Below are 22,781 nucleotides of genomic sequence, written 5' to 3'. Positions count from 1 at the left end.
CAGCCCCTTAGATCTACAGCCCAGAACCCTCAAGCTTCAAGGTACAAAACTGATCCCCAAAAGGCATGGGGAAGACATTTCCCAGTGTGGTGCAAGGTGGTCTCTCCTGGAAGCTTCTGCTTTTGGCCATGTTACCAGAGACAGACAGGCTATCAGCCTAGGCCATTCAATAGCTGATCCAGGATACTGCATGGCAGAAATGGATAAACTCTGGGCCATCCAGCAGTAGACAAGTGAGTCAGTACAACTGGCGTAGCTCCTTCACACAACGGCACAGGTATGCATTAAGTTTGCCTGGACAGCAGGGGGTACTGTGCAGACATGTAAGCATGGATGCAATGCCACAGATCATTGGTAAAGCCACAGCCAGTGCTATTGAGGACAGCTGGGAGGAATTTTTAAATATATTAGGAACAAAGAGGATCTTTACAATGGCAGAGGCCTGAGACTCTTTGGAGACAGTGGGATTAACAATGTCAATGTAAAAGAGGTAGGGACATCAATAAATATTTCTTTTCTGTATTTAAAGCCACGCTGCACAACGTATCAATATTGCACAAAAGAATGAAATACAGGAATTAAGAAGAAAAGTTAAATACCATCTACTTGTGTTACATAAATTTAAATCAGCAGGTCCAGATACATTGCACCCAAGAGTTTTAAAGGAGTTGGCTGTGGAGTTCTCCAAATTGCTAATGTTAATTTTTTAACAACTCCAGAAAACTGATATGCTGATACTTAAAAAAAAAAAAACCAGAACAATCCTGATGCCCATAGGCTGGTTAGCTTAACACTGATCCTGGACAAAAGCATGGAACAGCTGATACAGGATCCTATCAATAAAGAAACAAGAGGTATTAAGTTAACATTATTCAACTGATTTTCATGGAAAATTGGTCTTGTCAAACAAATATGGTAGTTCTTTACTGGGATTACAAATTTAGGTATTTATTGATCTCTGTAAGGAGTCTAACTCAGTACCACCTTTTAATTAGACCAACATTCTGATTAAAAAACAGTACAAAACAAAGTTGTTACAGTCCATCTTAAATGGATGGAAAATAGACTATTGGTAGATCAATGAAACCTTATGCATCTCTGCTTTAGTCAGTCTATAAGGTGCAAAACTACCCAGCCCTCTGCTAGATCTCACAATATTATTGTTAATGAAGAACTTGAACCAGCGAGAACGTTTCCTGTGGGGTCCTGCAGGGGTCTGATCCTGGCCTAAAGCTATTCTAGATCTCTACTGATGATACAGAAGAAACAATAATATCATTGCTGGATAATTTTGCAGACAACACAACCACTGGCAGACTGGTCAGTAATGATGAAAGCAGGTCACTGATACAGAATGATCCAGTTTGTTGAGTGTTGTTAAGCACAACCTTACATTGGTTTCATACAGTCAATGCACCATCACGCATCTAGGAACAAAGAAAGTCAGTCACACTTATAGGATGGGGAACTGTATCCCAGAAAGCAGTGCCTACAACGTCATGGTGGAAACAACTGAACATGAGCCTAGGTTCTACTGTGTTGCTGTGCCTAAGAGGGCTCCCATAATCCTGGGATGTAAAGGTAGGAATCCTGAGTGGTACAGGCAGGTAGGTGGCATGATATTATGACTAAAACACTGTTTTCCCTTGCAAAAGGATGCTGAAAACTTAGAAAAGAGTCAGAAGAGAAGGACAAGAGTGATGAGAGGTCAGCACCAATGAGTTGTTTCCATTAGCTTATTGAAGAACAGCTTAGGAGCTGGCCTAGTCTACAAGTTCCTGCGGGGGAGAGAATGTTCTGCTGGTGGTGAGCTCATTAGAAAAGCAGAAGAAACAAAGCAACGTCCAAAGGCTGGAAGCAGAAGCTAGAAATATTTAAAACTAGATAAAGTGTGCATTTTAAACAGAGAGAATAATTATCTTTGGAACAACATGCCTGGGGCACAGTGCATCACTTGCAGTCTTTAAATCAAGGCCAGGCATATCTTTCTAGATATGCTCTAGCCTGGAGGCTCCACAAGCTTCACTGGTAGGGTATGAGCTTGATATGCCATCAGTTCACTTCAAATCAGTTTTTTTTTTTTAAAGAAGATGGCACAGGAACCAATGAAGTTCAGGATCCACTGCTAGCACCTCCACAAGGTATAGTCCTGATGCAGAAGCCAATGGGTGTAATCCTGTGGCTTGATTTAGGCAGCTGGCCAGGGTGGATGATGATGATAATGATCCTTGCTCTAACTTAAGTTTAGCCCAGTAGAGGGCATCACTGGAGGCATGCACGTTGGCCTCAAGCTGAAGAGCAGTGGACTGCCACTGGGAATAGATGCAACATCCTAACTTGGGTGTGACATTGTGGCCAGCAGTCAGCACCAAAGCACTCTACCACATTTAACAAGGTAGCTCATTTCTATTTACAGCTTTTCCACAGGTTTCAGGGAACATGGACAGAAGCATGTGTGTCTCCAGCTAGGACACAGCATGGCCTCAGCTGTTGCATGACTCAGGGCAGCAAGGAAGAGCAGACTCCACACTGTGAAAGGGCAGCCCAATACACTGTATGCAGGGTAACAGGGCAGCTCAATGCCTCTCTTCAGCTGTGTTTTGAGGAAAAGGGACAGCCCCATGCTTAAGGGCAGGACATAACCAAAGGACAGTGCTACATAGTAGAGTATCTGCTCTGAGGCATCAAGACCAAGTGTTGCCACTGATGGGACAGCAGCCTTGCCAAGGTCAGGATCTGATGCAGCAGGGGCAGAGAGGGCAGCAGGTCTGATTCATGGAAACAGGAGATAGGGGCAGGGCATTAAGGCAAATACTGCACTCCTTGCTTCACTGTCCTGCCACCAGTCCTAGGGACAAGGCAAATACAATGAACCCAAATAGGAGGCACCACGACCCTGAACCCAAGTAACCCCAGACAGCAGGACAGGACTGCTCAGAGCCAACACACTGGTGTTACAGCCAAGGTGGCAACTGATACCTACTGCTTATTCCATAGGCTCTCTGAAGCCTGCAGAAGAGCTGACGGGACTGGGAAGGGACCAGCCTGACCAGAAGTAGAGGTAGAGCCTTTCTCCAGCCTGCCCTACTGAGTAGGATATTTGTGTCCTCTCCCCCTCTCCAAGGTGCATGGTCAGGAAGCATGAGGCTGATGAGTGCATGTGAGGGGTTCTTAAGGAAAGTCTCATCATCCCCCCCGGAAGGATAGGCTGAAGCTGCCAGTCCAGTCCCCCAGGGCAGCTCAGGTATGAGCCACTTGGCCACTACCCGCTAAGCCATTTGGGGCCAAGCCTGCCCCAACCCTCACTACAGATCACTGAGAGTACAGCAATGACAACTCCCCAGAGGCAGGAAGCAGGGGGTTCCCCAGCTTACCATGATGGATTGTCACAGGATCAACAGAGCCAGAGCCACATGGCATTTGGGAGCAGAACTTTGATGCTCCCAACTCCGACTCCCTAACTCCAAAAGCAGCGAGAGAAGCCTGCTCGGCCTGGTGAGGGAGGCACCATGGAACCAGCAGGGGCTGCCACGTGGTCAGTGCACTGTCCCCAGCACCCATGTCTCTCATGATTGTACCAGCAGCTCCAGTCCCTACCCATGTGCTCTTCTAGGGCAAAGGGGACTTCTTGCAACAGGAGGCGGCCTGTTAAGCCCTGGTCAATCCAGCAACAGCACAACAAAACCCTCATGTGGTCACTGCCACATGAGCCCCCACCCTGCCCTGTGGATGTCCCTCCTATTGCAGCTGGAGACAGAAGGGCCTTTGCACCAGGCTCATGTCCCACATGTTGGGAGAACAATGCCCAGGATACCTACAAGACCTGGCTCTGGGGCAAATCAGATTCTGACCCTGCGACCCCTTGCAGAGGAGCTGACCCCTGCTCTGAGAGCGAGATCCTGCCAGCAACGTAAGGCTGCCCCTCACAATCAGGCCATTGACCCCACTACCCATGAGGACTGAGCTCATGGGGAGCCTCCCTAGGGGGCTGCAGCACAGGGAGCTTGTTCCACAAAGGAGCCAGTGTGCAGCTGCATTAGAGCAGCACATTCCTCGCACAAGTACTGCCTTTGTGTTTGTATGTATGTACTGCGGCCTCTCCAAACACCACCTCCCTTGCCAGGCCAGAGAACTGTGGCCCACAGGGTGATATGGCCTGTTAAAGCGGCTAAGGAATGGAAGCAAAGGGACACCTGGTGAGCCCATTAGCTCACCTGAGACTCCAGCAGGGTCATGGCCACCTCAGGTGGGCAAATGCAAGGAACACAGGCCCACCAGGGTGGGAAGGTGCTGGATCCTCTTCTGGGAAGGGGGAACTGGTAGGAACCAGAAGCATGGGGGGTGAGAGAGACTGTGGGGGAGAATTAGCTACCTTAGACTCTCTGCCAAGGGTGGGGGTTAGAGGGAAGTGCCCCTAAGAGCCAATAGCCTGGGCAGAGGATGGCATTCAGGGAGGTGAGAGAACAGGAGGAAATCCCACGCCATGCACAAACCTTATTGCCTTTTCAGTGTGGCCCTACTCAGCGGAGAAACCTGGATGGAGATGGAGCTCAGTGGGAACAGGGGAGGATCCAAGTTAAATGTAGGTGATCTGACAGTTGCCATGGATGTCCCTGTGGCCCGGAGGGCTGGGGCACTCCCCGGAGCAGGGAACACTGTGGGGGAGGCTGTTCTGCAGCCCCTCGGGGCCTCATGACAAAACCTGCAAACCCAGAAGGTCGCCCGTCCTACATTCAATGATTCTTCTGATGGAACAGGAAGGCTTGATGCAGCAGAATACCTGCAACCACCTCAGTACCACCAGCACCAGCCCTCCCCCATGCCCATACTCAGCATGAGGCGGGAAGCAGCTTCAGAGCCATGCCAGCACTAACCAGAACCAAGAGCCCCCACCATCCAGATGCTGAGCACTCTGGGCCCTCTGAAAGAAATGCTACTGAGAGAACGGGGAGGACCACAGTCTCTTGTGGGTCACGGTCTCTTCGCTGCCCCAAGCTGAACTCCTCAACCCCTCTGTTTTGGCAATCAGGGCTGGCAGGGCCCCATCTAAAGGGTTAATGTTACCCTGGGAGGGAGCAACCCAGGCCCCTGTTAGCAGTAGATGATGAAGGCTTTCCCCAGAGACCTCCCCTCCCTCATAGGCAAGGTCCAAGCCAGAGGCAGAGCTTGGAAAACCTGATCCTGTGCTGGAAATCTTGTGGTCATTTCCTGGCCTGGAAGGCAGGAAGGAGAGCCAGGAGCCCCCTCAGTAAAGCAGGGAGGAAGAGGGGTGTTTAGGGCCTGTGGTCCTGCTCTTTGCAAATGACTTGGTGAGGTGGAAAATGGGACAATGAGAAATGGCTGGCATTGGGGACCATGCACAGGTCTGGGCCAGCTGGCAACGCAGCACAATACACATGTACAATGCAGCAGAGAAGCCGTCAAAGCTGCAGGCCTGGAGAAAATGTGCTTACTCTAGTCTCTCTCTGGTCTCCTCAGGCTCCAGGGTACATTGGCTGTGAAGGGACGTAGGGAGGAGGTGCTGTGGGAGGAAGAAAGGGACAGTGTCATTCAGCAGGTTGGAGCGAAGGGGAGAGCACTCCCTACTACTATAGAGGAGGAAAGGCCCTACTAAGGCACTTGCAGATGGTGGGAGACACTGCTCTCTCAGCTGTGCCAGCCCTGCCCACAATGGGACCTGCTATAGGAGCTGCCTGCAGATTAGGCCAATGTCTGGGGGCCAAAGGTGTGGGCTCTAGTCCCAGCTCCCCAAGTGAGGGGCCTGTCCCTTCTGTGCCGATTGCCAGGGCCTCAGCTTATCTCTGCTCAACCAGCAGGCTGGCACCAAGCTACGCAGGCCCCCAAGTCACCCCCAGTCCCACACAGAGCCAGGACATCTGACTTCTGCATCCTGAAGTAGGAAATCAGGGTTGAGCCTGGCCTTATATGCTACAGCTGGCATTCCCCAAGTACCACCGCCACAGGATAACTCTGAAGGCCTCACAGATCTGATAGCCTTGAGAGTTTAACCTGTACAGGGTACCATGACTTAAAGCAAGACCTGGTCCTCAGGTGAGATTTAACTGACTGGTATTCCCCATAGAAAGCCTCTTTAGGGCTGCTGCCTTCCTGCCAAATGAAGAGGCCAGACTCTGGAGGCCTGCTCTCCTGGGACTGGTGAGAGCCCTGCACTCAGAAGCTGGGGCAGCTCACCCCAGGGAGCAGCAGGGAAAGACAGTGCAAGGGGGGCCAAAGCAGATCCATGAGCAGAGGACAGTCACATGAAGCCAGGTCTTCAAAGATGACCAGAAAGCATGGAGAGCGCCCCTACCACAAGGAAGAAACTTCTCCCCTCTCCCCAAGCACCCCCTCCTGATCTCACCCTATGAAAAACAATGGGAGCTCATGAACCCTTCTGGACAGAGGGATCAGGTCACAGATGCCAAACCCTGGGTTTGGGAGACAAAGAAGAAATCTCAGAGTCATTCCCACTCTCACCTGATGGGTTGTACTGTGGGGGGCCTGCTGGATACATCGGATAATGTGCAGAGGGGGCTGTGGGCGGATAAACAGCCACTGGTGCATAGTTTGGTTGTGGAGGTATGGGTCCTGCTTTGGGATCCATATGGTACATAACTGGGGGCTGAGCTGGGTAGCTGGACAGTGGGATCTCCTGGCCTGTGGGACAAAGACAAGGTGATCTCTCTCAGCCCAAAGAATTCACAGTGTGCCTCCGTGCAGCAAACAATCACTCATGGGAAACTCCAGCACAATCTCCTCCTGAGATTTCCCAAGAGATCCACCAGAAAGCCCCCACAGCTCCCTCAAGACTCCTAAACTACCCTGGCCCTTTAGGGGATAACCCACTATTGGTGCCACTAACTTCATAAGCTTGACTGACAGGGGCCTGCGCAGTAGATCTAAAGCTCCCAGTGCTGCTGAGGGCCCAGGGGGAGTGTTGACCTGATGTGAAATGACAAGAGTTCCCATGAGGGGGGTCAGTTTACTCTTTAAAACCAGAGACATTACATGCACAAAAGCTATGAAAAAGACATGTCTGAGGCTGTGATATCAAGTGCTCAAACATCAGGCAAAGTCTGTGCCATCTGAATTCCTCCCTGTGGGGAGTGCATGCATGTGAGGCAGTTTTTAATTACATGGTCAGACACTATTTTCCCCACAAGATCCCACCCAGTCAGGGCACATAGAGGACAGTGCTCATTTATTCCACAACTCTCCATGCATGCACCAACTCCCCAACTCTTCCCCTGAACTAGAGACAAAGAAAATAAGACAATGTTTCGCAGGTGCTCTCTCAGCCTGGTGCCCTCCGCCCCTCCTCCAGAGGTCCTGCTGGCTCCAGCCCCAGCTCCTACCTTGAAAGGGTGTCCGCATGTGCTGCCGTCTCTGGTACAGGTAGCAGCAGGAGCACATGAAACAGCAGACGATGGTGGTAACGATGGCAATGAAGAGGACCACAGCAGAGGCAATACCAGCGATGGTCTTGGGGCTGTGAGGCACAAGCAGGAAGGGTTAGGGACAGGGTCAAGAGACTAAGCAGATTTTGCACAGACTCATACCAGCTGCTTGCTGCACATGAAGACAGACCTGCAGCTTGAAGGGAGTAACTCAGCCCTACATTCCAGGATCCACATCCAAATCCCCTCCCCTTTCTCACTACCCCCATCCATACCAACTCCATCCTCCCCACTGTACTCTTTGCCTCCAACCTTAACCCTGCTTGCCTTCTTTCATCAGACACAAGCTCACTTTGCTATTATCATATCACAATTTCCCCACTCACAGCTCTCCCAGCCCACAGCTCCTTCCCAGCCCATCCAGCTACTCGTGCATTCAGTCCTCTCCCAGCTTCCTTCCTGTTGACTTAGTGCTTGAGTGACCCATGCCTGGCTCAGGAGAAGTTAACTGCAGTAGTTCCCAACCCATCTGGAGCTGTTCCCGGTGGAAAACACTTAGTCTCCTCTCAGTCCCTACTATGGAGCAGCTAAGACTTGTGCCCTTACCCTTGGCCAAATGCTTCCTCCCTACAACACAAGCCCCAGTCAGACAATCACTACCTACATGTTCAGTTACACATGATGTCCTCCTTCCCAGAGGATCATGTATCCACTTCCCCATCTCCAAAATAGCCATGGTCCAGCCAGTCCACCCCAACAACTTATACAAATGATCTCCCCTGTTGTCTTGCCAGAAAATCTCCTCCCCCATCTCATCTCCGATCTAATCTCAAACAGATCTGCTAGGAAAAGTTTCAGTTAGAACAAAGCACAGCATCATGCCACCCTAGCAGAAAAGACCACCATAAACACAGTCCCCAATGCCCCATGTTGTATTGTGCTGGCTCCCTATCCAATGACCATATTCTCACAAATCTATCCTCTGCCCATAACCCACAACACACTGTATTAGGGCCACCATCACTTTTCTCAACAACTATGACCCCTAGAGCCAGGTAGCTGTTAACAAACAAGGTACCTTGCAAATGAAGGAGATTATGCAATGAGTCAGGCCCAGGTTGTGCAACTGCACCCAAGACAACATGCAACAGTATTTGCCTAACACACAGAGACTCAGCCCCAGCCAAGCACCTGCCAGGGCCCGGCTCCTCCATGCTGGAAAGAAAGAGAAAGCTGCTCTTTTGTTACTAACTTTTTGCTGTGAAAGGAACTCAGATATGCTCATGGTCAGCACCCAAGTAGTTAAATGGAGCTAGTACAGGGGCTGAGATGTCCCACACATAAGGCCTTTGTATATCTCCAAAACCTGGAAATAAGGGTAGCTGATCATAGGCTAGGACTGATGCCCTACACCCAGCAGCACTGTCTTCTTCCTGCACCAGAGTACAGCCAATCTCACAAGGGGCAAGAAGCTGAGTGCCATCTCCCTCATGCTTCAATGCAGAAGAATCATAGCTCTGATGGCGGAAGAAGGGTAGAATAGAGCAGGGGGGCCACCCAGCTCTGTGGTCCTCTCACCTGAAGGCGAGGCAGTGCTTTTGCTGCCGCTCCGTGATGAGCCTCATGGGGTCAATGCAGCAGTAGCGGTGGTAACAATTGCCGCAGCAAAAGGAGAACTCGCAGTCAAAGCCACGGTGCCATGAGCCATTCTTGTCCAGGTACCACAGGCAGTCTTCGTCCGCTGAGACTGTGGAGAACAAAGCCCGCCATCAACCTGTGGCCTCTGCACACTCCACCATCCACCCCCAGTACAAGGGTATGCATCAGAAGCAGGCAGGACTGGGAAGCTCCAGGCTACCTTATCAATTAGTGCCTCTGGCCCTTCCCTCATCACACCCTGACCTCCCACGTCTTCCAGTCAGGCTGAGCAGCACTGCAGGAGGCAAAGTTATCACAGAAACACACTATAAGAAGTGTAACACCATCCTGCTACCTGAGCACTGAGACTGTCTTGGCACAAGAAATGGGGCCACCATAAGGGATCCAAGAAGAGATTATAAATCTCAGCCATGATCTTCCCTCCACAGACTGAGGTACCAATTGAGGAGAGCTGCAGAGGCAGCTATTGCCAGGCTGGTGGCCAGCCTGATTCCTCACCCCTCCTGCGGATGTGGGCAGCTCCTGGTTCTAAAGGAACACAGATTCCAGATCTCCCTGGAACACCGGATTTTGCAAGATTGGTGGGAAGGATTTATTTCTGCCTAATGGCCTGGGGGTTTCCAAGGACTCCCACAGCTCTGGCCATGACATGAAAGTGCTGGGGAATTGGCTATGATACATGTGTGATAGCAGGGTGGCAATTAGATGCAACTGTGGCCAAGAGGACAAGGAGCAATGGGAAATTTGGGGGAGGGGGGGCACGGTAACAGCCTTGGAATGAGTTACTCCTGTATTGCCCCTTGTCCTTGCATACAGGGGCAAAACCCCCAGCGCACCTCCTAATTAACAAACCCTCTGAGATTTTATTCCATGTCTACTGGCCTTGTAGGAACCAGCCTTGCAACCTCCCTTATGTTTCAATGCAATAGAATCACAGGGTACATTTGAAGAGATTTACTAGCCCCTAAAGATGCAGAAAACCCTAAGCCAGGGGTCAAAATCTCAGAATTCACAGGGCAACGAGCCCTCAGCACCTGCAACTGTGAACCCTGTGTTTTGGGAGCCGGAGCATGGGGCTGACAGCAGGGCCCCTTCCAGGTGCTCTGAGTCACCTTTACCCACCTGGCACTGCAGCAGCAGCATGCCACCCACAGCAAGAACCAACCGGCTCCTCTTTCAAGAACGCCTCTGCTGTTGTGGTGCCTGCTCTATTTATGGCCTCTTGCTGGCACAGCTGACAAGGACTTCACATGGCCATCTGGGAGGCTATAAGTAGTGCTTCAAGGCAAACGGGGCCAGGATGTTTGCAGCTTCACTGGGTGGGGTCTGACTTTGGGGGGTGAGGGTGACTCAGGGAAGGGTGCTTTCTACCAAGTCACTGCCTCAACACAGTGTTCAATAATAGGGAGCAAACAGGAGCCTTCCATTGCCCTCCTGCATGCGGGTGCTAAGAAGAGCAGAGCAGGCAGAACAGGCTGTGACAGCTGGATAGCAACACGGGGAGGTACCAGGGAAAGGATCCAGCCCTGCATCTCAGAGAAACAGGAAACCCATAGCTTGCTTGAGGGGAAGGACAAATGGGAAAGATTTCCCTGCCGCACCTCATCACACCACCCTTGGGGCAAGGGTCTGAGAACAGAGCAGCAAGCCAAGGGACCCAAGAGGGTCATCTCATAAAAGCTGGCAAGAGTCCTCACTAGATCAGAAGAGCCCCTCTGGCCCTAACATCAAGGATCTTGCCTAACAGCCTGGCTCAGAGGGACTCAAAACAGGAGCAGCACAAGCCTCATTCCACCTTCCTGCCTGCCAGCAGTAGCCCCAGAGTTGCAGTGAGGAGCACAGCATTTCCTATCAGCAGCACCAGGATGTCAAACACAGAGATCAGCCACACAAAGCAAAGTCGTAGCAGGTTTCCAGCACAATAGTTGCTTGAAACACCCAGTGACCCAAGTGCAGCAGCTCTCACAGACATGGCTGCCAGCAGTCACCTAGGAGCTGGATTCAGCAGCTCGCTCTCTTTTTAAGTGGATGGTGAAGACAGCTGGAATTCCCCCAACACGGGTGATTCCTCCCCCAGATGCACCCAGAGCTGATACAGCTACTTTTAAAATGCACAGATTTGGAAATCTTGCTGAGAGACTTAAACTCAGTTTGCTTAGCTGATCCAAGAGAAAGTTAAGAGGTTATTTGATTACTGCCTACAAACACCATTAGGAAGAGATTTCTGATAGTAGAGGCATTTTAATCTTGCTAATAAAGGTGGAATAAGATCCAGGGGCTGAAAGGTGCAGCTGGAGTAAGAACTCCAGAGTAGGAACAAAAAGCAAATGTTTAACAAGGAAAGTGATTATCTGGTGGAACCACTTAACAAAGACATGAGTGATTCCCCACCACTTGGGGGTTTTGAATCAAGACTGGTTGGCTCTTTCTAAAAGATCAACTCTTCTTCTAAGAGGACTCCCTGGGCAATGTTCTCTGGCTTGGTCAAACTAGATGATCAGAATGAGTCCTTAAATCTACCAGGAGGAGTTTTAAAGGTTCAGCATAACTATTGCTAGGTACCCAGGAGGTAGCACACTTGGCTGCTTACACTGTGCTCCCCACATGAAATGCTGACCACCACCCACTAACCAACAGCAGAGGACCCTCAGTGCCTCTCAGAGATGAGCCAAATGCACTCTGCATCAGGAGGGTGAATGACAGACACCTGATACTGGATGCTTTATTCCTACCAGGAGTGTGATTGTGAATGTGCTTTTCTTTAATCAGTGCTTGACTCAGGCTCAGATGCTGTCAATGACAAAAATATCAGCAATCCCACTCTCATTACAAGGCCAGCCTCCTGCATTAATTAGTCTGTTGTGAGTAGTGCTTCCTTTACTCCAGCTGATAATCTTCTTCTGTGCAGGAAAAGCCCACAAAAATCATCAGGACCACTGACTGTGACAGAAGGCCAGGCCTATTAAAGGGCTGACAGCTCTGCTTGCTTCAGGGTATGGAAAGACGTAATAACTGAAGCAGTTGAAAGAGTTTACCATACAGACATGCACACCCTTTAAAGCAGCTCCAATTCCTCTAGCATCCCCATCTGGTTTTTCTCAAGTCAGACTAGGCTGGAGCCAATTATCTCAAAAATTTCAGCCCCTCTTCTGAACTCCATGAGATCCTGTTATCCTGTTATGCGTTATCGGTTTCATTACTTTAAGGAAAATCCACTTTGTTTGTGAATTCCAAAGGTAGTTGTCCATGTGGATGCAGCAGAGAAGTCCCCCGGGAGAGAATGTCTGCATTACCTTGTGCTTGTGAGACTGTAGCTAAGGTACCTCAGCAGGACGGCAGGGCCAACCAGGGCTCTTGCCAATTGCCAGGGCTTTGCAGATTCATGCAGCACACCATTTTTCACTGCCAACAGCAGCTTTGTATTCATGTGCATGTGGCTACCCTGCCCTCCCAGAGGGCAACCACCTCCACTCTCTCTGCACTGCTGGCATCAAGGGCCTGCAGCCTGTCACCCAGTTCTGAACAAAACCAAGTGTCTGCTGGAGGGTTGCACTGTGCTGTACCATCGCTCAGAACCCGGCTCTGAGCTGCATGGACAGTACCTGGCTCCAGGATACCCCAGTTGGTAAGTACCCTTGCCTTAGGCACAGCTCATCCCAGCCCAATATTTGCAGAAGGGGGCATAGAGGAAACAGCCATTTAGAACAGAAGACAAGGACTCCTGAGGAACCCTCAAGGCCAAGAAAAGCCTTGGGGAAAAAGCAATCTCCCAGTGTTTCCAATCCTCAGACCATGGAAGTCTTTATGGACCCATAGCCAGTAATGTAGCAAACTTTCCCCACCCCACCCCTATTCAGCTTGTGTCAGATGAACAGAAAAAAGAGAAAGGCACAGCAGCCACTCTCCTGTTCCATTACAATAGGTCCCTTAGGGCCTTCTACAGAGCAAGAATGATATTATCCCGTTTGAAGGACAGGATCTGCAAAGCCAAGGCCAAGACTGTCCATGCACAGGGCTCAGGAAACTAAGAATTAAGCTTCCCCCAGCTACTCTGTCATTCTCAGCACTACCCTTTTAGAGGCAGTGGCTGAATTTAGCACTGGGCTCAGTGTCACAGCTACAAGGCTCTATCTAAAATACAATTTTCAGTTCAGCCTCCACCACACCAACGCACTTAAGAGTCTAACCCCTGCCCACAAGTCCCAAGGGATACAGCTCAGTTCAACTTCCATTTCAGAAACAAAAGAAAAATCAGCAAAGCCAGGAAGAAGGAGGGCATAACAGAGCTGCCACTCTACCCACTGACTGACTGAGGGCAGGCAAAACTTGGGGGTATCCGAACCCCAAGCCCTCCAGGCTTGCGCCTGCACATAGGATGCCTGCCAGAAGTTGGTGGAAATATCTGAAGCCCCTGGTGGGGGTGCAAGATGCTTGCCAGTTGTATGGCCACTTATGGTTCTGGATTGACTCAAGGGTTTGGACTTGATTTGGCTTGGAACATGGGGAAAAAAAAATATATATATATTTTAAAGAAAAAGGCATGCCAAGCAAAATGCCTTGCATGCCACACTCTGGCACTTGTGTCAGGGGTTGCCTAGACTCAAGTTTTAGTTTGAGACAGAGATCAACAATTCCTTTTAAACCATCCTCTGTCCACACACAAAACTTTCCATGTTGTTCACAGCAGAAGTCAAAGGATCCCAGACAGCTGCCTACAGTAGATCTCAGGTGAGGATACAGGATGAATTGCAGCATCCCTAATTTGCTATTTTATTCTGAGCCTCACAATATTCAGTACTTTTTTTTTTTAAAGCCACAGATCCTGGAATCGCAGGACCACATAAGGATCTCAGCTTTTATTTTATAAAAAGAATGTTTTAAGTGCTCTCACTCATGTAGAAAGGCTTGGAAACAGGACAGGAGTGGATCCTAAAGGCTTAAAAACTGAGGGCAAAATCAGAACCCAATACATATTGCCAGGCTCAGGATCAGGATCTCACAGAGCCAAACTCCTTGAGATTTTTTGAATATGTGGTGTGGCAACAATAGAATGGTGCCCATTCCAGGGCAGACTTGGGCAGCAATGAGATACAACAATCAATGCAGGCTAATCTGTCAGTGCCAGCCCCACATTCATTCCCATGACAGTTCAGCATGCAGCTTCCTTTGGTCTCCACTCAGAAAGGGGCTGCAATGTTCTCTGAGTAGTGAGCAGCTGCTGGAAGGCCCATTGATGTCTGACAGCAGCAGCCTCAAGCGTGCTTGCAAAGTCTGATGCAGTCCATGAAAATCACTCCCAGGAGCAGCGCTGTTTCATTGCTTGCTGAAGAGCTATGGTGTGACAAAGGCATCTCTGGAGTGGTAAGAGAGCAAACTATGGGAGTCCCAGGGACTTTGCCTTTTGTCCCTGGGACAGAGAAGTTCTCCCAGAAGGCCGGCTGAGTGGTTCAGAGGCAGAGGAGTCCATGATCATTTCTTCTGGCAATTATCAGCCACAGCCCCATCCTGTGATGCCTCTCGTGGGCACCTTTCTCGTGACTGACTTGCAGTATCTTTTAAAAAGATGCATCATGGATTAAAGGCACCAAGTGACAGGGAATCTGCTGCTGTTTGTGGTGAACTGAAAGTGCGCTGCAGTTTGCAGCAGGGACAGAAATCTTTGCATCCAGAAACCACAGCAGTAAGACAAGGTTGGCAGCACCAGCACAGGTGGAAGAAAAAGCAGAAAACCCAGTGTTTGGGGCACAAAGGTGCTGCCTCTCTTTAATCTGAGTAAAGCTCGGTTTCTGGCCAAGGCTGATCCAAACTGAGTTTTGCAACAGAGACCAGCCCTTTGATGTTCACAAGGCATCCAGTACAATATACTCTGAAGCTCATTAAATATAACTGGCAAAATGACTGCTCGTTCTCTGAATCAAGGCAAGAGGAGACTGCAGAACACAGTCTATGAACACAGTGATATTTTCTCCGGGACAGAGCTGCTGTGCAGACAGATGCCTGTTGCCTTCTGTGTAATATAAACCCTCCACATCACACCTTGTTCCTCAGTGGACTAAAGTGCAGGGACTTCTCAGCTTTGGAGCCCTGATCAGGCTTTTAAGGTTAACCACCCACTCTTTAACAAACTGGCAGTTGGGAAGAGACTCCACACTGGAACACAATCCCAACAGTGGAATGAATTTTTAATCCCCCCACCCCAGACAGCATATCCCAGAGAAGATAACCAGCTTGAGACATTCCAGAGCCAGAAGCAACTGCTTGATGGAGTATAAACTATTGCAGTTGGAAAGAAAGCACCTTATCAGCCTTAGTAAGAATAGCTGCATCCTGGCAAACAAATGACAAATAGTCACAAAGCCTGAAACAGTCCAAAGGCAGCAACTTCAGGTGAAAGATGGATTGCCTTTGTTTGATCCCTTATTGCAATGGATGGACTGAAGAACAGAGGGATCTATAAATGCTGTATCCACAAAACAGGAAGGCTACCCAAAAGTTTCAGAGAGTTTGCCCATAAGTGCCCTGCAGTGAAAAAGCAAAAATCATTTGTGCCCGCATTGTTCTCCTGTGTTGTTTCAGGATGATGTAAAAAGATGGCCTGGAAGGGTCTAAATTTTTTTCTGCTTGGATTTTAACTATTATTTTTAAGGTTGGAAATATCAATCTTATCAAGTCTGCACCTCCCTAATTTTGTTGGAAAACCTGAAGGAGTCTTAGAAATATTGGCTGCAAGCTCTTTCTGAAAGGGCAAACCTATCTCACCAACAGACCCCTTTGCATTTTTTTTGGTCAGGTGTTTCCCAGTTATCAAACCTGAGCAGAGGTTCAAACAACCTAACTAAAAAATCATCTGCCCTCAATGTCACAAAAAAATTCATGGCTCTGGCACTGTGATATGATGTTACCAGCTGTCCCATTGTGCCAAAGACTTCCCAAGTACACAATCAGAGTTTCTAATATATATATATATATATATATATATATATAAAAACCTTTTGCCCCACTTGGAGAAAACTCCCCAGCTTTCTTCAGTACTTGTAAAAATCTAAACATTTTTCCCACTTGCAGGTCACTTTAAGGCCTGTTTCATACAAGGCTGGGTGCTGGTGACTGGTATTTAATTTCTCTTCCCAGAGACAGGATCAAATGACTTCACCAAGTGCAAGGGTTCCTGTTACAGCCTTTCTGCTACAGTCTATTGCTTCTGTCAGAAGGGGGTTTCTCTCTGGTGAGAATGGGGAAGGGCAGGTATCAACCCCTGCCCTTGTCCTCTCCATAACAGCCAGAGGATGAGGGAACTTCTGAGTTTATCAGATGCTTTAAAGTTAGGGGTAGATGCAGAATCTCTAAGCAGCATTACAGGAAAACTCCTGGCTGCAGAGGTGAAGAGTTTCCTCGTGCAGAATTAGCCAAGGTAGGCTGCAGGATTTGAAGGTATTTGGTAGTGCTTTCCTGCCTGCCCAGAGCTTGTAAAATGCCTTGGACACACCAGGAAAGGGGCAGTCCCAAAAGGATTCCTGTCACTTACAGGAAAGAGCATGGAGCTGCAAGCCAGAAGACTGTGCTTTCTCAGCCCAGCTCTTCAACTGCCTGGTGTCAATGTTTCCCTGTCCTCCACAATCCTTATTATTAACTCAGGCTTCATCCATCTTGAGGGGGGGAGCAAAGGGTGGGGGGTGAAGGAATAGGGAATCATTGCCCCTTTTCCAAAAAAAAAAAAGCAACCTTCATGAAGGAGTCACAAGTACTGATGGGGACTGCAAGCCACAGAACTTTGCTAATGAACTACAGACCCTTACACTGGAGGACACTGGTATGAATACAACCCAACCCAGCAAGAGACCAACAGTAGAGATTAGTTTTACCTGAGAGATGCCTGGCATTAGTTTATCAAATCTTTAAAAAAAAAAACCCAAAAAACCAGCACACTTTCCTATAGTGGGGAAAAGCCCTTGTCAGTGTGTGTTGGTGCACAAGTGATATTGGAGCTGGTGTTGAGTCCACTTGTGCACCAACACATGCTGACAAGGTCTTTTCCTCACTACAGGAAAGTGTTTGTTTGTTTTTTAAGATTTGATACCAGTAACTAATGTTTAAAATCCTGGTATGAGACAAATGTCATTTGTCTGAAAGCTACAGCTTGCTGTGTCTATGCTTCAATTTTAAAACATGTTAGCCATTCCCGCTTCTAAAAAAGGGCTTTGCTCTAGTCTAGGAAGACTCATGGAAAGCCAGAAGCCACCTGGTTCGTGGAGACTGAAGTACCCCTGCCCTTCCAGGGAAAGCTCCCTCAGACTGGGCTAAAGCCAGCTGGTATGGCCTTCTGTGCTTAATGACAATTATATGGTCTAATAAGAAAGTGCTTGTCCAGTTTACTAAATGGACTGCTAATTACTGCTAATGGATGGGGTGACCTCTTTGGGTCTCTTCCAGCCTACAGGCCTATTTCTCTCTGATTATACTTCCTTCCAGATCAGCTCAAACACAGCAACAACATCAGTGTACTGCAACAAATCAACCCCAATTGCCAGTCTGCAGAATCCCAGTCTCTGCAGCCTCACAAAGCCCAAGAGAAAAATTGCTTTTGTAGCATGACCTAAAGGGCGATTAACTTGGGACCTGAGGGAATCACAAAGACCTGGCCAGAGAGTCCCCGTCAGCAACCCCTCCTCTTCTGCAGCGAAGGGCCTTCTGCCTGGCACTTTTGCTGGTAGACTGCAAGAAGAGAAGCATCTCTCTAAAATCTTGTCTACTTGGAGAAAGCGAGAAACATAGCTATAGCAGAATGACTGCACCACTACAGCCCTACCAGTGTAATTCCAGGTCTACACACTGTTCCAGAATAAAGCAACTATTCCACAATGGTTACTTTGCTTTGGATCCCTGTCCTCCAATCTTTTCTGCCAAAGATGATAAGAATCAGGACCAGACTCAACCCTACCTCAGTCCTTCTCAACCATTTCCTGGGGTGTTCTCTCCCTGTCTACCACAGGACTCTGCCTCCCTTTCAACTAGCCACCCACTGGCCTCCACATTAGGAACAGCTCTCCCATTCCCTGGACTGATCAGAGCTCTCACATAGTGCAATCTGCAGGGTGTATCCTCCAGCACACCATTCTCAGCACAGGCACGGAGACCCAAAAGCCAGACTGTCACTGTATGAAAAAGCACTGCTATAACCCAGGGGTGTCAAAGCCACCCAGGGCCCTGGGCTGCATCCAGACCACAGGGCTCCCTGTAGTCTGGATCCAGCTCAGGGCATGAGGGCTGCCACTGTGGCTACCACAGCAGCAGCAACCGTGACAAGGGGGCAGCAAGTCCAGGGAAGCAAGTCTAGGGATGGCAGCAGCAATCCAAACTCACCATCAATGGCCATGCTCAGAGGGGCCAGAGAGCCCCAGATTATGCAGCAGGCCACATGCCTTCAACTGCCAATGACCCACAGGCTATATGTTTGACATCCCCGCTATAACACAAACAGAGAACAGGTGGCCAAATGTCAATGAAGAGCTGGACTTAGTAGGCCTTCCTTAAAGCCTAGTAAGCAAAACAGATGCTCTGCATTGAACTCATAGTCATAAAACAAGTTACAGAACAGTAAACAAGCGACAGTCAAATGCACACACATGCAGAACTGATGAATTGCTTGAGAGGGAATTCTTGGAAATGCACAGTTCCTACCACATCCTACCTGCATTTTTGCATAACAATGAGATTATAGGGTCATAGGAAAGTGGAGCTGGAAGGCACCTCACACAGTCATATAATACAGGCCCCTGATCAAGGCTGGATCATTCCCAACTATACCATTCCAGCCAAATGTCTGCATAACTTGTTCTTAAAAATTTCTTGAGATGCTAATATGACATTACTGCTACTTAGTAAGTTCTTAAATTCTTTCTTCTAACTACTTCCAATCACATGAATGAATACTACAATTTGTAGCAAAAGGAAATAATGAAAACAGGCGCAATTTATGCATAAGCTGCTTTGTGGTATGAAGGATATGTAGGGGTACCCAGGAAAACCCAGAGTTGGGAAAAGGACTAAATAACAACTGCTCATTATCCGACTGTCACCTGCTTCAGAGCTTTCTGTAGAGCAGACCATGGAACAAGCCTTACTCAAAGCTTCTTATTTTTCTTTTGCTTTTCAATTTGCTGTAATCACATATCTTTGGGTTTCTAATAAAAGTTTGTATCCAGGTTATTTTTCCTCACTGGCAATCCTCTGTAGGCTGCTACAAATGTAATATATTTGTAGTCCTTGTGGCCCAATGCAGTGGTTTTCAACATGTGGTCTGCAAAAGGGGTGATCAGTCAAAAGTATGTGAATACTTACACTTACAAGTCAAAATTTCCAAAGGGATCTGCACCTCCATTAGACATTTTTTAGGGATCCGCAAATGAAAAAATGTTTAAAACCACTGACCACAAGAATCTCAGGTTTAGATTCAACAACACCTATGAGCCCCACCCCCACAAGTTGCCTCCAGACAAGATACAGCACATACTTGAGGCTTGGTCTTCCACACTGAGGAGATGGCAGAGTCTATGACCACAAACTCCCTAAACTCCCTCTCATAAACGGGTGAAAGGAGAAAACTAAATATATCCTCCTGTTAATCTCACTGATGGCACTGCTACCCTAGAGAAAAATCTTCCCCTCCAAAATAAAACTCCCTGCCCCCCCTCCCCCCCTTCCAAAATTCAGATTGTGAAGTTCCTGGAGCCTCCATCACCTCTGGGACCCGAGTCAAGGCAGCTTGCTTTCATAGCCAGAGGACAGCTGTAAGAGCCAGGAGACCTGGCTTCTCATCTCTGCCACTTCACTTAGGCAGGCTGCTTGTCCTCTCCACTCATTTCTTGATCCATAAAATAAGAGGAATGACACTTAAGTATCTCACAAGGGTTTCAGTTCATATATATGAGTTCTGATCTGTTCAGCTAGAAGTCACCAGATATTAAGGAAAATCTAGTAGTGTAGATGGGAATAGCCACACCCGATTTTGAGAAGTGATGGGTATGATTTTAAAGCACTGACACCTGCCTCTCTACAGCAGTGATTCTCAACCTGGATGCCATGGCACCCTGGCATGCCTTGAGATCCCCTCTCATGCCACACAACATTAGCACTGGTAGGTGTGCAAACATGATTGACCAGATAGACCTAGAGATTTCAAATAGGAATCCGTTGTGTCAAAAACATACTGACCTGTTGTGGTCTGAGTTCTTTGCAACAGAACAATTGCTCTATTATTTTTCTGTAGTCAAAAAAACAAGTGAAAGCTAAGAGCTGACATTTTCTGAGGGGGCCTTGAGTCTAACAAGGGGTGCCTTGAGCCTAAAAAGGTTGAGGACCATTGCTCTAGGGACAATGATCTAGATCTGAATGCCTGCCTGGACAGAGGCTGCATCCACAATTTGCAAACATTCAGAACTCTTGCCCTCTCAGAAGCAAAGATCCTCACACTTAGGAAGTGCCGGCTTACCCTTTTGTATTTGGCAAGTTTTGAAACAAAGCTATTTTTTAGCTATCTGGGTGGGGAAAAAACAACAGTTCTCACACCACAAACCAGTTTCAGGTGCACAGAAAGCTGCTCCCCCCCCACAAATGGCCAAGTTCAGTTTGTTGAAAGTCCTCGACATTAGTCATGTTTAGTACGGAAAACACCATCCCTAAAGGAAAAGAAAGAGCCAGTTTGCAGCTTTAAATAAACAAATGATACATAGCAGTGAATAGTGTTTTCAAAACTATTTTAGCTGCCTGATTACTACTTATACCTCAGAAAACTGGTCTGGGAAACCAGAGGCGGTACTTCTATATTTTTGTTTGTTACTGGCGTTTAGGACGAACTCGAATTCCTCCTCAATCCTGCTGTCAACTCAAATTATAAGACTGACAGGAAAGCTAGAGATGGGAAGGATGCTGAATTAGAGAAGTGAGGGAAGAAAGGAAACGTGCAGCCAAATACAGCCTCAGCTAGAGGCTCTCAAACAGAATGCAAAGCTGATAACAAACAAGAGATACCTTTTAATACTGAGTGATCTGCAGAGATAGCCCGAACGAGCAGCGTGCCCATGTTTATCAGCACAGAAGACAGATCACTGCGGGAGGGAACCACGCTTGCACCATGATGAGGCAAACCTGGTCATCCTCTCTGATGGAGGGAACGGCAGAGCTCGCTAAGGTACAGCTACCGAGCTACTTCAAGAGCCAGAGCACTCCGAAGGTCCCAGACACAGACTATAACAGCATCTTAGGCTCAACTGGGCACCCGTTTTCCTACTGTAAGGCTCTGGCTGGTTGTTTATGGAAGAGCCATGGCAAAATCCAGTGCTAAACTGAAGATGTATTTGAAACTGGAACTCATCGTGGCCCACCTGCAGGACAAGCCCTGCCACAGAGCGGGTTTTGTGCTGGTGGGTCTAGTCACTGCGAGGTGGGAACAGTGACAAGCCCGTTCAGCCCAATTTCACAGGGGAGCGGAGGGGTTGGCTCAGACGCCGGTCACCCCAGAGCAGGCGGACCCACAGCACCTTCTGCTGCGTCTTCCCTGCTCCCCCGAGAGGAAGGGAAAGCCGTAATACGCCACATTGGCCCTGAAAACAGAGCTGGGAAAGCAAGCGCCAGGGCGGTCGCCTATAACCCACGAGCGCTGCGCTGAGGAAGGGACAGGACAAGCGTCCCTGCATCCTCTCGCCCCGGGCACCGGCTCGGCTCTGCTCTCCCGGGCACCCAGCAGAGACGCCGGCTCCGGCCCAGCCGCGCACCTCAGGTGCCGCACGGAGGCCGGCGGGCCCGCGCCGGGCAGCTGCACGGGGAAGGACAGGGCAGGGCAGGCCGGGGTGCGCCCCCGCTTACCCAGGGAGGCGGCCAGGCTGCACAGCACCATCCCCGCCACGGGCCAGGCGGCGCGGGCAGCCCCGGCCCCGGCACCCATCCTCCGGCTCCGGCTGCGGCTCCCGGCGCTGGGCCGCCCCTGCTGCCTGCCCGCCCGCCGGGGACGTGCCCGGCTGCGCTCCTCTCGGGCAGCGCGTGTGGCGGCCGCGCCGCGCCGCCCCGCCCGCCCGGCAGCTGGTGCCGCCTCCAGCACCGAGGAGCGGCGGGAGCTGGCCCCGCGCCCCGCCCCGCCCCGCCCAGCCCACCGGGCGGAGCGGAGCGCACCACCCGGGCCCGGCAGCTCCCCCGCACCGCCCCGCGGCAGCTCCCTCGGCCCTGCTCCCAGGAGGGCAAGGAGGCAGGAAGCCACCCAGCGACCCCCTGCTCTTGCCCCCTCACCCCCTTCCTGGAGCAGTGTAGTAGGAACTGCGGGTTTCAAGATGTGTGATGGAAAGCTTATGATAGAGGATGTGTATACATAACTCTATATAGAGAAATATATTTTAATTTAAAAAAAAGGCCCCTTCCCCAGGCATCGCAAGCCCCTGGGCGGCAGCTGCCCCGTCCTGAAGTAGTGCCCGCCAGCCCCTGCCTGCCTGCTTGCCCCTCGGCTCTGGGAGGGCAGCCGTCTGCCCTAGGACAACTGGCGTCCCAGGGGGCTGGAGCCTGCCCTTGCCGGAGTCCCGTTTGGCTCAGCTCGAGTGTGGCTCGTTGCCCCGACCGGGAGGGATGTGACTGGCGTTGCGTAGCAGAGGGTGCAGCCCGGTGTAATGCGCTGCGGACAGGGCAAGTTACAAGTCTGGTACAGAGCTCAGCTACACACCTGCTTTATGGAAATGGGGGACT

At 49.6% G+C, this 22,781-nt stretch overlaps 1 protein-coding gene across 2 annotated transcripts; it reads right to left on the bottom strand.

Annotated features, from left to right (window-relative positions):
• Positions 1-503: 503 nt before the first annotated feature.
• SHISA4 (shisa family member 4) lies at positions 504-22,104 on the bottom strand. Of its 2 annotated transcripts, none has more exons than XM_006258788.4 (6): positions 21,918-22,104; positions 8,976-9,144; positions 7,356-7,489; positions 6,478-6,657; positions 5,454-5,521; positions 504-1,427 (listed from the first exon to the last, which is right to left on the bottom strand). In XM_006258788.4, the coding sequence occupies exons 1-5, from the start codon at positions 21,994-21,996 to the stop codon at positions 5,475-5,477; spliced, it is 609 nt and encodes a 202-aa protein (XP_006258850.2). In that variant the 5' UTR covers positions 21,997-22,104; the 3' UTR covers positions 504-1,427; positions 5,454-5,474. The 2 variants fall into 2 exon arrangements, with proteins under 2 accessions (XP_006258850.2, XP_006258851.2); XM_006258789.4 differs by having other exon boundaries at positions 504-833; positions 21,918-22,103.
• Between the last annotated feature and the right edge of the window lie 677 nt (positions 22,105-22,781).

Source organism: Alligator mississippiensis, chromosome 14 (assembly GCF_030867095.1).
Source record: "Alligator mississippiensis isolate rAllMis1 chromosome 14, rAllMis1, whole genome shotgun sequence".
Taxonomy (NCBI): domain Eukaryota; kingdom Metazoa; phylum Chordata; order Crocodylia; family Alligatoridae; genus Alligator; species Alligator mississippiensis.
Note: the sequence above shows the minus strand (reverse complement) of the source record. Positions and strands in the feature narration are given on the sequence as shown.